The 16,778-nt window shown below is 32.0% G+C and overlaps 2 protein-coding genes across 2 annotated transcripts; both read right to left on the reverse strand.

Moving 5' to 3' along the window:
• Positions 1 to 1,315: 1,315 nt before the first annotated feature.
• LOC102581293 (cation/H(+) antiporter 3-like) lies at positions 1,316 to 5,249 on the reverse strand. Its single transcript, XM_006365261.2, has 3 exons — positions 4,861 to 5,249; positions 2,955 to 3,968; positions 1,316 to 2,598 (listed from the first exon to the last, which is right to left on the reverse strand). Exons 1-3 carry the CDS (start codon positions 5,104 to 5,106, stop codon positions 1,477 to 1,479), a joined length of 2,382 nt encoding a protein of 793 aa, XP_006365323.1. The 5' UTR covers positions 5,107 to 5,249; the 3' UTR covers positions 1,316 to 1,476.
• Positions 5,250 to 6,071: 822 nt separating this feature from the next.
• On the reverse strand, positions 6,072 to 12,348 carry LOC102581624 (alpha-soluble NSF attachment protein-like). The gene is made up of 9 exons (XM_006365262.2): positions 12,119 to 12,348; positions 10,309 to 10,358; positions 9,758 to 9,830; positions 9,071 to 9,150; positions 8,613 to 8,764; positions 7,919 to 8,078; positions 7,791 to 7,838; positions 6,984 to 7,064; positions 6,072 to 6,322 (listed from the first exon to the last, which is right to left on the reverse strand). The coding sequence occupies exons 1-9, from the start codon at positions 12,261 to 12,263 to the stop codon at positions 6,242 to 6,244; spliced, it is 870 nt and encodes a 289-aa protein (XP_006365324.1). The 5' UTR covers positions 12,264 to 12,348; the 3' UTR covers positions 6,072 to 6,241.
• Between the last annotated feature and the right edge of the window lie 4,430 nt (positions 12,349 to 16,778).

Here is a 16,778-nt window from a genome sequence, read left to right on the forward strand (position 1 = left end):
ACCTTGAGTACTTGAGAAAAATAATATAATTTTGATGATATAATAATTATTTGTTTGCTTAATATACACATTAGTATGTAATGTTCCAATATATGAAGTTAAGATGATGTAGACTAACTTCATTTGTTTTTGTTAACAATTTCTCTTGTGATGTAGATATATGCTTCTGAATATCTTTTTCCAAAATTTAGAGAATTATCACGATTTGTTTTTTTTTTATGCTCAAGACAAAAAAATGACTTTTTTTTAATCAATGCTACTTATGTAGTTTAGATTGTCGGAAAGTTTTATTCAAAATAGTTAATACTATATAAACATTGCCCTTTTGTTTTACTTATATACTGTTTCTTAATATCTCAGTATTTTAGACGAAGAAAAATTCAAATGACTTGTAATAACGCCAATTGAAGTTTGTATTAGTTTAATTTTTATATACACAACAAATATAGTCTACAAGGTAATATTAGTGAGATGCAACTAATTACATGATTGAACCTCATCAAATTAAAAGAAATATAAACATTATTTCATTTAACTATTGAAAATTTTCATTGACAATCTTCATATGTTCGCGTGAATAAGAGATATATATGATGATCCACATTGAACATTCACAAAAAAATCTGCAATATTATTTTGTACTAAGTTTATTATTCAAATCTTTGCTTAAATAAACAATATTATTTACTATAACATATATTTTTGGAATTGGTAATCACGTGCAACGCACGTGTCAAAAAACTAGTAATATGATATATATCAAACTCTTAGTTATCAAGTTCAAAAATCTCTATTTCACTTTTTTATGGTTCAAAGCGTGTCGGGTCAGGTTAAATTGAGGAACTTGCTATGATACAATTTTTTAACCTGATAAACTTATAAATGATACATGTATTTAAATAACAGATGAATCAATGAGTTATCATAATTTTCTATTAACATATATACATTCCTTTTAAATTTATATCCTATTCTATTATTATATATCCTAGTTTTTTCAAATTTGTATTGTTAATCTATATTTAAGAGTATGTAGTTCTTAAAATACTCAAAATATCACATATTTCTTAGATATAAGGACCAAAATCACGCATTTTAATTTATTGAAGGTTAAATATGCAGAGTCATACTATATCACAAATTCACATTAGAAATCGCCAACATGAACACCAATAAAATCGTGAATTGTGTATAGAAAGAAAATGAACCACTTCTATTCTCAGAGCTGAGGTAGACCAAACTCAGAATTTACCAATAATTGATGTGTCAATAATGCTATTATCCCAACTAAAAATTAGAGCAATTGATTGAGAGATGTGTGATGTTGTATTGCCATGAAAATTCAAATGTTAATTTACATATAGACATATGCCTTAACTTTAATTGTGTGATGAAATCTACACAAAGAAATTTGGCATTTACATATGTAACTTTTTTTTTTTTGGTCTATTTGCTTCAAATGAAGGATTACTCTTCTCATTTGTTCTTAACAATTTGTTGCTGCACCACCAAGACTGAAACTGGTCTATTGATCTCTGCAGCTGCAAGCATGTCACCAACTGGTCCAAGTTCTGGCAAATCATTCCACTCATTAAGCCCTAATAGTTGTTGTAGATCGTCGCGATGACGCCTTCCGACCATGATAAGATCAAAGGCTTCTTCCATAGCATGTATGATTAAAGCTGTTTCAGCTCCATCTTTAACTCTTTCCTCTCTGTATACAATGTTATCCTGGTGCTGACCAAGAAGTCTTACCTCCTTCAACATCTCAGCATCAAGTACAGCATCCCACTGGTTTTCACGTACGTCGATGTCCCATGACACGAATCTAACCACAGTCAGCTGAAGTTCAGGTGATCTTGACATACGTTTAGCATAAGCTAACGCCTCACGATCATCATTGCCTCCCATGAAAACCACGGATACTTGATACATTGATGACTCATTACCGGATTGACTTGCTAGACGTTTTATTTTCTGACGGTCAATTAGGATACCTACAGAACAAGGGGCCAAGTCCAATACATTATTGTTGATTGTTCTCAAGTTACTGCTGTCCAAGATAATCTTCCCCTGCTGATTCCATTTCCTGTGAAACGGGAGTATGATCATGGACGCTAACTTGTCGAATGCAAGTGAACAAATGTCCTGATGCATGAACCTTGGCAGTGACATTGAGGTGAAGAAATGAGTACTAGCAGATCCCAAGAACTGAGTTTCAAATGCTATAAAAACTTCCACCATCTTTTGCGATCGAGCAACGCCAGAAGTATTCTTTTGGCCAAGCTGATGATCAATTAGAACTGGGGATGCTCGACCAGCAAGTTCCACCAAGTGTAGCGCATACACAGATAAAGGACTTTCTTTACATGGAAAAGAAGCATCTAAGATCTTTCGGGCACCTACGACATCATCAAATCGATGAGCACATGAAAGCAAGCGCAACTCAGAATTGCTTGAAGCATGTTGGATGTCTCTTTTCTGATAACCGGCATATATCCTTGTATGATCATAGAGTGTTCCAACGCAGAAATGTGAGAGTGCAGCTATGAGTAATACAGATGCAGTTAGCATGGAAAAGGTTTCTCCATCAACTGTCTGTGCTTCAATAAAGGGGAAGAGAAAACGGAATTAGAAGTCTGGCTGAAAAAGGTTATTAGCACGTAGGACACATATTGTCATGTAGGATGCCACATAGGACGTGTATGTCTATTTGTTCAGCTCTATACAAGTTTAAGTTTTTACTTGTGCACATCCAAAGTTGGAGGGCATAAATGTGAAATGAGACCAAGTTAAAAGGCTTATTTATGTATTATGCCTAAAGAAACTGTAGTAATATTCCATGGAAAACATTTATACGTTACAGCACGTACTGCAGGCTCAGCAACACAATCTCAAAACTGTATTAATGGAACAGCAATATTAAGATATTGAAAGGATAATTAAATAATTACCTGATTAATAACATTGTTCAAGTAAAAAGACATCTGAATAACACCTTGTGAGGTCATGATGAAGGCAAGAGCCGCAGCATCTTTTGGGGGAACCTTGCAGGCCAATGCTGGAAGGAAAACTGATGCGTACTTCACGGTGAGACAAAAGAACACCATAACCCATACCCAATTCAGGAAGACGAGATCATACAAATCAACAAGATTTACTTTCATACCACAATAAGTAATCAGAAGAGGTGCAAGCATACCAGATACTAAGGTTTCTAATTTATCTACCAATGTTGACCCGAGAGGTGGACCGTCTGGTATGACAAGACCTAGGATAAAAGGACCATATTGGTAATTAAGCCCTGCATTATCAACAAGAATCACAGCTAACAGGACACAGACAGATCCCCAAGTAATGTAAACGGAATTTACAGGCCTGCCTTCTGGAGTCCTTTTGATGACCCAGAGTGAAATAGGTCGCACAGTAAACACAATAAGCAAGATTATTCCAAGAAGTAGAACAAAAGACTGTACAGAGATAACCGTCGTAATCTCTGCCAATAATCCAATTCTAAGGGTGGAGAAGATAGTCAACCCCAGATTACTAAATAAGTCACTGATCAAACTTGATGCCAGAGCAAGACGACCAAGCTCAGAATTCATGATTTTCAGGTCAACAAGGAGAGATGCAACCACAGGAAATGCAATCAAACCTTGTATCAAGAAAATACTTTGGGTGGCTGGTTGTCGATATCTGTGCATATTTGCATCTTGTGAAAAGAATCCAAAATACAAGCTCGCAAAAGAGGCAACTGGTAGAATGACAGCAAGTAATCCTACTGTCCACGCCCTTGAACCACTTCTCAACACCACTTTTGGGTCCATCTTCACTCCACTTAGGAATATAAAGAAGATATACCCAATTTTTGACATTAAATCTATGAAAATTTCTCCTGATTGTGGGAATAAATTCTCCGTAAAGTTCGGGATCTTTCCTAGCATTGTTGGTCCTAGTATGATACCTGCCTGTAGGTGGAAGACAATACCATCAAATCTCGAGTTAAATACAACCATAAATGAAACTACAACAACATAATATCCAGTGTAATCCCATAAGTAGGGTCAAGGGAGGGTAGAGTGTACGCAAACCTTACCCCTACCTTGGGAGGACAAGCATAAATGAAATTCAGTACACATTTTCATATAATTTAGCATTCGTGCCTTTGGTAGTCTAAAGAACCACCACTTTAGCCTTTTGATGCAACAAGAACAATATGTTGGGAATCAGGAGAGGGGAAATACAAGATTTTTCGTTCTTTTTCCAGTCGAAAATAAAAGGAAACATTAGGATTGAAGGAAAAGAATAACAAGTTGCAGTGTAGATTAACAAAGGCTTAGAGAAACTTGATTTAGCCGTGTCTTTTTGTGTGTTCATGTAGTTATATGCATTAAAACATTACCGAGCATATATAACCTATGTTGCTCGGACTCCTCAAAAATGTCAACAACAAAATACGTGTCAGATTCTCCAAAAGTAGTGTGTTTTTGGAAAGTAAAGAGTCTGCGCAACTTACTATTTTATTATAAAAACTACTCCCTATGTCCCAACGTATAGGGCACTGTTGGAATTTCGAGACTCAACCAAGTTTTTCTTTCACCGAAATTCCCTCTTTAAAATATTTCAAGCTATTAATTTTGTGATTTATAACCTAATATATAAATTTTATTTCAAAAAACTTAAAAGCTACAAAAGTTTAAAAGTCTCAAAATTTCAATTGTGTAATCTAAACAGAGGAAAGTAGTTTTCTTTTTTTACTATTTGCATTTCCCATAGCCTGAAGCTAACCCTAACACCAGGATTTTAAAAAATAACAACAACATTATGAATAAATGTGAAGAGAGAGAGGGAAAATAATACCAAAATCTCAGAGATAAGACGGGGAAGACGGATGCGCTTGAGAACCAAATGAAGGGATTGTGTGAGGATAAAAATGACGGCTAATTGGAGAAGCAACAGCGGCAAATTGAAATCGAGGAATAAACTCGGATTGGGTAAACCCCATATACCAGGTGAATGAAGAGGTATTTCTGCATAACATTTTTCATTAACGGCACCGGGTAATTCCCCGGTTAATTTCACTGATGTTGCCGCCGCTGTCGCCATTGATGATGATGATAATAATAATGGTGACCTTGGCTAGGTCGAATCACACCCACATTTGAAGAGAAATTCAACAATTTTTGTTTTGAGATTTGTAGTAGTATCATTTTTTGTTTGAAGCAAAAATGGAGGGACGAAAATAGTATCACACCCGTAAAATATTCAATGCCTTTGGTTTTGTTTTGCAGAAGGCAATGTAGCGGGAAAGATGAAAATAAATTTAGGAGGAGTTAATATCATGTTTGAGGTTCGAGTCATTGGAATTTAGTTGAATCATAACATAAATATTGGACATAAAATGAAAATAAAAATAAGAGAAAGTACTTAAAATAAATATTTTTTAAGAAAATAATAGAATTTCTTAGTTATTTTCTATGTTTAGATATATTTTAGAAGCTTTTTTATATAATCTAGATTAATATTCTGGGATATAAGGAGATGGGAGTTACATGAGTGAAGAAGAAAATGAAGTGTGTTACAAGGTTGATAGTAAAATTATATTTATGTACGAATTATGATAATGTAATCAGTCATTAATATATATTTTGCATTTTTTTCTTGGAGTAACATCCTCTTCTGATCACTATGACTAAAATGTTTTGTGCATCAACCTGTTTTTGTTTTATAAGGTTGATGTATGAATCGAAACTCTAGAAAAAACAATTAAGATTATTTACTTCAAGGCGCAAGTATATTTTAGTGAACTAATTACAATTTGATTTTAAATTATCTTTTCTTCATTGGTTGATTACTTCTAGAAAAGTATAATTTTAGTTATATTTGAACATGTATTCACTTGAAAAAAAATAATTAGAGATTTGTAAGTGAATATAATATTATTAACTTGAGATACAATTATTTCACGGGATACATATTACCTCGCTCCAGCAACCGGTACCATGTAACAATATATTGAATTTGTTTTACCTCTGAATTTGGTAATCAAACTCCATCAATTAATATTAATATTGTGTGAAACCATTAATATTAGCTACCAGGCTACAACCTTGTCAAACTCAATCAGTACAAAATGAAATGTTAAAAATTAAGTAGCATGAGATAAGAAAACAATCACCAAGTAGAAATATTTGGAATCACAAATAATGCAATTTACAAACCAGTTTCATATAAGAATAATTTAAGTAAGATCATCTTCCTCTAGCTCCTTCGCCTTCAACGCTTCCTTCACTCTCAAAAGAAGTGTTGTCCTCCATTCATCCTGTAAGGTGTGGGGAGACGAAAGAAAAGACATAAGTATTGCGATGAACAATTAAAAAAAAGAATAGTGAAGTGTGTTTAGGTTGATTGAGCCAACGAAGTATGAAATTCCTATCTCACTTGGATGAGTGAAATATGAAAACAAGCTTTAGAAAGTAAACATTCTGAAATATCCAGAAAACGAAAGGATTCCTTTCTTTAGTTTAGTCGCGTGGGACTGGCAGTCTGGCACTATCGAGTAGAGTACATAAAATGAACTGCCAAAGGTGTTACCAGTTACTACATATAACATCTATATGAACAATTCTGCAGTTAAGTTCCGATCCCAATATATTCACACAATGCCTGAAGGTTAACTGCAACATCAATCAATCCTGAAATGAAACTACTTCTATGTGGTTTCATAAAATCTGCAACGCAATCTCATAATGGAGCACAAATGGAGTTTATAACCTCATAAAGTGCTAGAGAAAAGAAAAAACTCTGAGCAACTTTTCTGCTATGTAGAGTAAGGATTGACGTTGATGTTCAAATACTACTAAGGAGTTACTAGATAGGAATATACATGAGCCAAAACCACAAAGAAGAAACCCTAAAATTTACAATTATCAGCAGTTGGTATCTTTTTGTGGGCAAGGAAAGTGGAGAAAACTAAAATTTACCAGCTTTGTCATGCTATCATATTCCTTGAGACAACCAGTAAACTTTGCAACATCTTCCTCGTCAATAGCAGCTTCCAAATCCTGTCATTGCAAGAGTACTCTCCCAAATTAATTCTATATTATCATATTTGGAACACATAATGATCCTGAAAGAAATAACTATGGTATCAAGCGAGAGAACACAGTTGCTCTGGCACTCGCTTAGATGGACCTCAAATTGATGGTTCATCATATTAGTAACTATGTTGGTTAGCAAGCATTGTGCTTATGTCCCAAGGAAATCATTTCTGCGGCCAATTTCTTCTGATTTTGATTATCTATTTCAAAAGTTCTCTTCGATTAAATAATACTACATAGACATTTCTCCTGGTTTTTCACAAACCCCCATTTACCAATATGTTGTTAAGATCTGCACTTTTATCACATCAGTTTACCCTTGCCCAGATTAATAAATGTGCAAATTGTATGCCTCGAAAAAAAAAGGAGTAACAAAAAGATCAGACACAAGTCAACCCGCGGATGAAACTCCATTCTGTGTCCTGGTAATTCAACCCCATATATACATTTCCCCTGTCTGCATTTAAGTTGAGGATCAACCACATTAAAGTTGACAATTCATATTTTGGATAATTCTTAACAATTTAAACACTTTTTTTTTTTGATAAAGTCTTAACAATTTAAACACTTAATACAGTATGTACTTGCTATATACACAGATAAGGCAGGAAAACTTGATTTAAAGAGATGGAGAATGGATCAAGATAAAAGAACTCGCATGCTTGAGTTAAAATACAAGATATGGCATACCACTAGCAACTTGCACTCGCGTGTCCCTGAAAATGTTGGATCCAGTTCCTGCAAGTTAGGATGTATTATTTACTTAAACATATCATGTCCCGTTGTAATCTTAGAGACTTAACAAGAAGGACATTTACCTGATATCGCTCCAATGCATTGTTAATTGCAACAACATCACCTCTACAAAGTTGGCAAATACCAGCATTCAGAAGATGACCTCTAACTCCATACTTCAACAAGTTGTTCTTGATGGAGTGTTGTGCTATCTCCTCAAAGATCTCAATTGCTCTTTGATATCTGGGTGACAAATTCTGAATGTTAAGTTAATCCTTTTTACAAGGCAAAATTTCAGTTATTCTTACTTATGGAGCAATTAGAACTTAGAAGTTGAACATTAGCTTATTAACATTTATAACTTATTAAATTATCCGCGCTTTTAAAATGGCATTTACTGAACATTTCTACTCTTAGTTTGGAATTGACTTCTTTTCTTAATTATCAGTTCTGACTCCTTTTATATCTTTTCCCTTTCTCAACCCATATATTAGTTATGGCACCAGTACTCCAAGAGATTAGGATAGAATTCGATAATTCCACAGAGAAATATATAAGATAAAGAGGGAATCTTAGTATCAAATTCGGACCTCCCAGATTATCCAGAAATTGTCCTCAAGGGAAATTTCTTGCAGTTTCTAGGTCCACTTTTTAACAAGTTGCCTTTGTCTTCAACTGTGTCGACATTTACATGTTCAGCAATGAATTTGCAATTGCCAAACACAATTATTCTTCTTTAGAAAAACTAAATTACTACTTCCAGACAAAGAATCTTACTTTTCTAATTTAGCAGAGAATTCTGCAATTTTCTGCTTGCACTGATTTGCAGTTGTTGTTACATCCTCACTCTGGAAAAGATCAGCTGCTTTCTCATAATAAGTGATAGCCTGCCCCAAATTTTGCTCTTGTTCATATAACTCAGCAATTTCCTGGACATGGCAGATTCATTATGTATCTTTCAGTTGCAACCAAGCTATCAAGATACACTCCAAATAACCGTACACAATATCTATAATCATTAATGAAATGGGGTGACCATGTACTACGTTAGACAGTCACTTATCACCTTCCTATGGTATAAAAATTTAAATTTCTACATAAATTGAAGAGACTAAGCAAAAGATTTACCAAAAAACTGGACCTTACACTAGAAAAGAATTTTGACCAAACACACAGTACGGCTATTGAAAACATCAAAGAGCACATCCGGATTCTCACCGACAATATAGTTGTACCTTGTAATATCTTGCAGACATATTTAGCCTTCCAATGTCCAGAAACATGTGTACTGCCTGCTCTAGACATGATATTGCCTCTGCAAGAGGTACATCATAAATAGTTATTTTTCAGCAGAAGTGATATCTGATGAATGAAAATATGAATTCGACATGATGATTACAAACAGTATGACCATGAAATGATAAACTGATATGGTAGTAGAGTTTTGCTTCTATTTTTTATAAAATATACCAAGTCATTTACCAAAAGGTCTACACAGGGCAGGTGGGCTCAGCAACCCCAATAGTTGGGACAATGCATTCTTTCTACATCTTTACAGGAAGCATTTAAATACTGCTAGTATTATGTTTTTAGCATTTGCCATAAGCTAACAAATAAAGGAGATTATTCAGCTGTTAAAGGACAATAGAGAAACTATATATAAATAGGAGGGCAGTAAAATCAACTACAATACGAACGACCATGCATAGACCACAATTCTGGGACAAGTAAGCTTTTTTCATTACTAAATTGTACAAAATACCCTTTAAAGAGTTCCTACTGAAAGAAATCTAAAAGAGCTTCAATCTACTGCGCAATGGACATATATCCCAAGGATGTCAACAACACATTATTTTGGAGCACATAAGACATTCCGCAACATAAAAGAAGTGGACAAGAAGCATAAGAAGGCAACACACAACCTCTTATATTTGTCTTCTTGTAGCAATGAGCAGCATTAGCATAAGCACCAGCAGCCTCGTGTTTGCTATCCAACTGAAAAGATAAGAAAAAATAGTTCAAGAATTTGAGTTTGTAGGAAAAATGAAAGGGAAAGGCGTGCTTTGTAACTAGTGGTTTTCTATCGCGTCAGCCTTTTCCCAGTGCGTGGATGCATTACTGGATTAATTCGAATTAATAGTAATAAAACTAGGGCCCACGTAGACTATTCAGAGGGGGTATGCTAGTCAATGATCTACTGATGTAGCTAGTGTTACTAAAGCTTTTGCTAGATATACTATTGGCTTAACTGGCTCTAAACCCTCCCACCGGATGAAGAAATGGAATTTCAAGTACAAGTAGTCGTCTACACTTGAAAGCTTTCTTGTCTTCACTGATCAACATTTAGTTTGGCCTAAGATTTTCTAAGTCCGAAGCATCACTTACCTTTCGTCATCGTGAGTCCATAACCATTTTACTACCTATTTATGTGGTTGATATATAGACAAGTCATTCAAGAGGATAAAAAACTTACTTTCAAATGACAACTCGCTAATTTGACATATACTGCTCCAGCTCGATCCCCTGAAAAACCAACATTCCAAGAGTAATATGCAGTTTTTTTGTCATACCATATAGTTGATCTACTTTATGAAACAGTAACCCTTCCCTGATAGATCCTACAAAAACAGGAACAACAACTACTACTGCTATGCTCAACCCCAATATGATCCTCTGTACCCATTTTGCCCCATTTAAACCTGTTCAATTCTACTATGGAAAAAACAAATTAGGAGTTCTCTAAAACTAAAAACAACAGCAAACCCAGTGTAATCCCACAAGTGAGGTCTGAGGAGGGTGGTGTGTATGTAGACTTACCCCTACTTTGTGAAGGTAGAGAAGTTGTTTCCGATATACCTCGGCTCAAGTTCTCTAAAACTAAGGATTCTACAAAAATTTGAGGCCTTCCTACATTATATTCTTTCGGTTTTTGCACTACCAAACAAATCCATCATATATGAGAAACTAACTAAGGAATATCCTTTCTTCCACTTCTCAGTTTCAATTCACCGACTTTCACAAAGCACACAGATAAATTAGGTGATAGTGCATACATCAAACACTTTGTGCATTAATTCAAAAGTAATAGTTGACCCAGTGAATGGTAGTAGCATGTTGGAATTATGACATTAGATTATTCTCCATAAATGTACACCATTCCAGTCATCAGAAATTTGAGAAAGTAATATAACTTTCATTGTTACCTAATACTTTCACCAAAAGAAACAATACAGCTAAATGCTACCTTTTAGTGGCTGTACTCATACTCTATTGCATGTGACAAACTTTGATGGAACGATAGTAAGCATTCTAAGTATTACAATCTTCACAAATACAAACATAAATGCTGGATCAAGTTCAATTAAACAGCAAACATCTTTTCCAAAACAATCTATACTATCAATCAACCAACAATATATTTAGTAATGGTTAAATTAACTACAGTTAACGGTCAAAATCACGCCTAAACTATCACTCTTTCGCAAGTTTCATAACCTCAACTACTCATTATTCTCTTTACCTATATAAACTATCACACTGTTTGTATTAAAACACATCTTGATGTTGAGTTGGCCAAATATTTGTTCCCAACAACAGACGTGTGTAGGCCAACTCAACATCGAGTTGTGTTTTAATACAAAGGGAGTGATAATTGAGGTATGAAACTCCCGAGAAAGTGATAGTTTAGGTAGGTAAATAGCACAATGGATAGTTGATGTACGAAACCCTCGAAAAGGTGATAGCTTAGGTGTGTTTTCTACCACTAAATCAGAGTGAAAATCCTAGCAAAAGTTTCATTATAAATGTACACAAAGAATCATACAAAAAATTACTCATAATTGAATGCATATGACAACTAATTACTTTAACAGACCGATTATTGGCATAAGAATAACAATTTCATAAATTCGAATTAAGCATTCTTAATCAGCTCAAATTAGAAAAAAAATATTAATTTATAAGTAGTATATATAACAGAAAATAACACGAGCAATCAATTATAAAAATCCAAAAAAAAAAACGAAATCACAGTTAATCACTACAGTACTTAAGTTGATAATTTTCTCTCAGAATTGATAAGTACTAATAATTATTATTAACAATTGAAAAATATCAGACCATCGTAATCTTCATAAAATTCTAAAATAAACACTCTTAATCAGCTCGAATTAGCAAATTTAAAAACAACAAATAACACCAGAAATCGATTAAAAAACTGAAATCACAGTTAATCAGTACAATTACTGAAGTTGATCAAAACAATTTGAGTTGATAAAACTCACATGATTTAGCGAGTTTGAAGCAATTCGCAGCTTTATCGAACAAATCTGCAGCATCGTCGTATTTGGAGCCGAACAGTCCCCACCCGCTGAGTTTTTTCTCAGCTTTCTTCATGAATTCTTCACCTCTGGCTATCTGATCGCCCATTTTTGTGTGATTTTTTTTGCTCAGCAGAAGAGGATTTTTTTGTAATGGAGAAATGAAGAAGAATCAAAATAAGGTGGGTGAGGTGATTTGGGAGTTAGATTTTTAAATGACGGGCCTTGACTTTTTGTCAAGCCTGTATACTTTTAGTTGGGCTTGGAAGTTTCGAACCCAAAAGTGTGAATTTCCAAGAAATTGTTCAAGGGATCTCCGAGCGCGTAATTACAAAACATAGCTACAATTTGCGTATTTATGAAATACAAATTTTTTATATGTGCATTGTACGTATATATATCAAATTATATATGTGTGATATAGCTAAGACCAATCAAAATGTCACTTTACTACCCTTTAATGTGAAAAAATGTTTTTTTTTAATATAATATAGTATAATAAATTTAGATATTAAAATATAGAAGATATACTAAATTAGGTGTTTAAGTTGGGGTATAATACTCTCTCCGTTCCTTTTTATATGTCATTCCTTTTTATAAATAGATGGATCATAATACTTGTCATTTTATAAAATTTATGCATAAATTACCATATTTTGCATATTATACCCTTGATAGAGTAGTTAATTAATCTTGAAAAAATGTATTCATCATGCATTATAAAGTTGACTTAAGAAAACATTAAATAAGGGTAGAAGGGTAAAGTTACATAATTTCTTAATGCAAGTGCAAAGTAAAAAGGTGATATATAAAAGGGGACGGAGGGAGTAGTAATTTAATATTCAAGTTAAAAAGTGTTTTTAGTAAGTTATGGGGAAGGGCCTAAAATGTCTCTCAATTATTGAAGGTGAATTAGTACAAAATTACCCTACAGACACAGTTCGGCTCCCAAATACTCTTGACGTTAAGTTTTTGATTAAAAAATACCCTCAATATTATTCTTTGGTTCATACTTGCCCTTATTTTTAATAGTTCTCCTAAAGTAAAATAAATGATTAAATATTTATTTATTATGTTGCAATGGTTCAAATTTAAACACTTCTCAAATATATAATACAAACTACATATGATTCATATTTTGACCCGATACGCTTGAAAATAATATTAAAAAATTATTAATTTCATGATATCTTCCTATTGACTTATTTTAGATCAATCCTCAATTTATTATAACTCAAATCTTAACTGGGGATCTAACTAAAATTTTATACTCGCCCCGTCTGATTGTCAATCTAAAAAAGATTATTACTTTTTATTAATAACCAATTTTCTATCAATTAACCAATTTTCTTGTTCATTCCCTTTTTTTATCCCTTTTTTTAATCTCTTGATCTTAATTAGGATATCAAGGATTCAAACTTGAAATGAACTTATATGTTCATTCTTTTAATTTGTATTATTTTCATGGTGAGTGGGGATAGGAAATAAAATGTTATTTTCATTCTTTTATTTTTGAATTTTGGATACACACAAACGAAAAATTGCAGAGTATACATACGTATATAGTTGCTTAATTAAATCATCTTTTATTGAACTAACTTTTTATAAATGAATGTCATCATTATTTTTCTCCTTTTTTTTCTCCCTTATTTAATTTGTCATTAGTTGAAAAAGATTCAAATTTAAAATGGTGGACAAAATCTAAAAAGAAAAAAAGTGGAAGAGAAAGTGAATGGAAAGAGGTGAATGTAGGTAGTAGACGATTAATCTTTTTTTTATTTTATAATCAAAATAACATGCATTAAGTATGCAAGATCACAAAAAAATAAAGAATTTTGACACAAACACAACATTTTTGTCTGTACAAGATCAAAAAGAAAAGATGAAGGAATTTTAACATGAGATATTTGACTGTTCAACAAAAGGATATTTTGACATGAAGATATTTGAGCTTAAACATCAACAATAAAAGAGGAATGAAATTTATGAAAATGAATTTTTAGACAAAGAAAAGAAGAAAGAGGCTGATTTTCAAAGTGAGTCATTATTTCTGAAAATGAAACAAGACTTATTTATACTAAATTTGAAAAGTGATGACCTTCCATGATTATTCATCAATACTATTGTAGGATGTTGCCATGTGATGATAATAAATTAATGGCCATGATCATGTTTTGATGTTTCATAATTCTTTATATAATATTTTAAAGTAGAATAATTCTAATTTTTTTTGTGAACTTGACAAAACTAGTCAAAAATGCTATAAATTGTAATTTTTTATATTAATATAATAAAAAAATATATTTTAAAATATCGGACAAACTTTACCTAGTTTGAATCTCAAAAAAAATATATAAGAAAAATAAAAATTATTTAAAAATAATAATTGACATTAAAATAAATGTTATATTTATCTAAATGATAAGAATTTCATATAGGAAGATTAAAAAGTTACTTTAGTAAATGTATCTATTATTTAATATTTTTTAATTTGAATATACTTATTTTTTTATTTTGTAATAATTTAAGTAAAAATTTATGAGGTAAAAGTAATGGTTTTTAGAATATTAATGTTAGTACTTTTAATATAGTTCTAAGTAAGAAAAGATTTAAGATCCAAAATTTAAATAAATTTTAAAGTACTAAATAGGGATAAATTGATAGTTAGTCAGAATATAATAAAAAATTAATATCGATTTATTACGGCTTGCTTGTCATAGTTCTTAAATGCATTTTCCCTCTTCTTTATTATAATTTTGAAATTAAAACGATCACGTATAATTTGTGAAATAATGTAACATGATAGATAGGATGAATTTATCATAAAGTTATATCAGCTGCCATAATTTGCTTGCTATTGTTTTGAAGTGTATATGTTTTGATTTTTTCTTTATTTGTAACTTTGAAAATTGAAATCATAAATGGGTCAAAGAAAGCTAAAACCCAAAATTGAAAATGTTAGAAAAGAACGTCCTAGATAACATATGACTTCACTTTGAAATTGTGTATCTTCCCATATATAAAGAATTTGGCTAATAATCCAATATGTAAATTGTAGCAATTTGAGTTGTTCAAACCGTTTATCTATTCGAGTTTTCTTGAAAAGTTATGATTATTTTATCAAAGAATAATAGAGTTATTTTCAAGAACACATGATTCAACATTCATTATAGGAATAAGGCATAAGTATCTCAAGACTATAATCGAAATTTCAGAGACATACCTTAACTAAACTAAGGTCCTATTACCCCCTCTCCAAATTCATCTCTTTTGTAATTTTGTACACCTTTTTGGCTTACGTGACATCCAAACATCTCTCACGCGTCTCAACTACGTGGAGTCACGGAGTGTGCCACGTAAGCCAAAAGGTGTACAAAATTGCATAAAAATAAGATTGGGGGTAATAAGACCTTAATTTAGTTAAGGTGTGTCTGAAATTTCGGCCATAGTCTAAGGAGGTACTTGTGTCTTATCCCTTCGTTATATCAAACTCAACCAACTGAAAAAGAATTAAGTGAAATTCGATCCCCAATCTTCCTTATGAGATATCTCTACTATACCAATTCAATCACCCTTTCGAATTATATTTATTTTAAATTTGATTGAAGAGGAAGCTGCATTGATGCTGTCATACAAGACACGTAACTCCCACGTTTTTTTCCCAACACGACAAAGATATTGATTGAAATAAAAAAAATAAACTCATATATAAAAAAATATATAGATCCTCTAAGAACAGAAATAAAATTTGTTGACCCTTAATTAAATAGAGAATCGAATATTTTCTAAACGAATATTTGGTGATCCTTAAAAGATAGTCTTGTGATTGTTGAGATGACCTACAAAAGATACGAAATTTTTTCAAGAAAATGAAATTTCTTGTCCATTAACAGAGCAAATAGAAACAAAATAATATTTTTAATTTTTTTATATATAAAAATAAAATAAAAATTTATAAATAAGTTATAAATTAAAAATATATATATAAGTAACCTACAAAATCAATTATCTCGAAAAATCCACACGTTTTTTTGGTTGATTATTTCCCAAAAGTGACTATTCATGATGCAAAAACAAACTAATATTCTCTTTCAACAAGTCACTTCCCTATGCAACTAATTTTACTATGCACAAAACATAGCAGAATTTTAATTGGAATATATTAACTTTTTTATATTAATGAGTGGTGTACTCATCAATATTTTTGACTTATGATTACTTTATTCGTTTTAATTAATTTATCGTTTTTTAACTTGATATAAAATTTAAGAAAGTAAAAAATACTTTTGAATCTTGTAATTTTATAAAAGGTATATCAAACATATAAAATACTTTTTAATCTTATAATTTTACTAGATAATGTTGCCCGTGCTATGCACGGGCCCAATAATATAAATGGTATGTTTTGGGGCCAATAACCGAGTTTTTGAAGCAATTGTTTGCGTGGATAAAGGAATACGTTTTTTTTATCACAAACCTGCACTTTCTTTGACTCTATTTAAGGCATAATAAGACTACCCACATACAACATTTTTGAAATATTTTATGTTGTCAATTATCATGATTCATAGTATTTTTACGATAGATTCACTTCAAGAATCAGTGGAATTTTTTGTATTTTTTT

The sequence above is a fragment of the Solanum tuberosum genome, unplaced genomic scaffold (assembly GCF_000226075.1).
Source record: "Solanum tuberosum cultivar DM 1-3 516 R44 unplaced genomic scaffold, SolTub_3.0 scf00543, whole genome shotgun sequence".
In the NCBI taxonomy this organism is placed as follows: domain Eukaryota; kingdom Viridiplantae; phylum Streptophyta; class Magnoliopsida; order Solanales; family Solanaceae; genus Solanum; species Solanum tuberosum.

Bases quoted from the DNA above. Each gene is read 5' to 3' on its own strand.
- LOC102581293 (XM_006365261.2), bottom strand. From the start codon at position 5,106: ATGGCGACAGCGGCGGCAACATCAGTGAAATTAACCGGGGAATTACCC. The intron at 3,969-4,860 runs GTATTATTTTCC...TTCCACCTACAG, and splicing joins GTCTTATCTCTGAGATTTTG to GCAGGTATCATACTAGGACC. The intron at 2,599-2,954 runs GTAATTATTTAA...ATTGAAGCACAG, and splicing joins TGAACAATGTTATTAATCAG to ACAGTTGATGGAGAAACCTT.
- LOC102581624 (XM_006365262.2), bottom strand. From the start codon at position 12,263: ATGGGCGATCAGATAGCCAGAGGTGAAGAATTCATGAAGAAAGCTGAG. The intron at 10,359-12,118 runs GTGAGTTTTATC...TTGGTTTTTCAG, and splicing joins CTTCAAACTCGCTAAATCAT to GGGATCGAGCTGGAGCAGTA. The intron at 7,065-7,790 runs GTATGCCATATC...TTGCAATGACAG, and splicing joins GCGAGTGCAAGTTGCTAGTG to GATTTGGAAGCTGCTATTGA.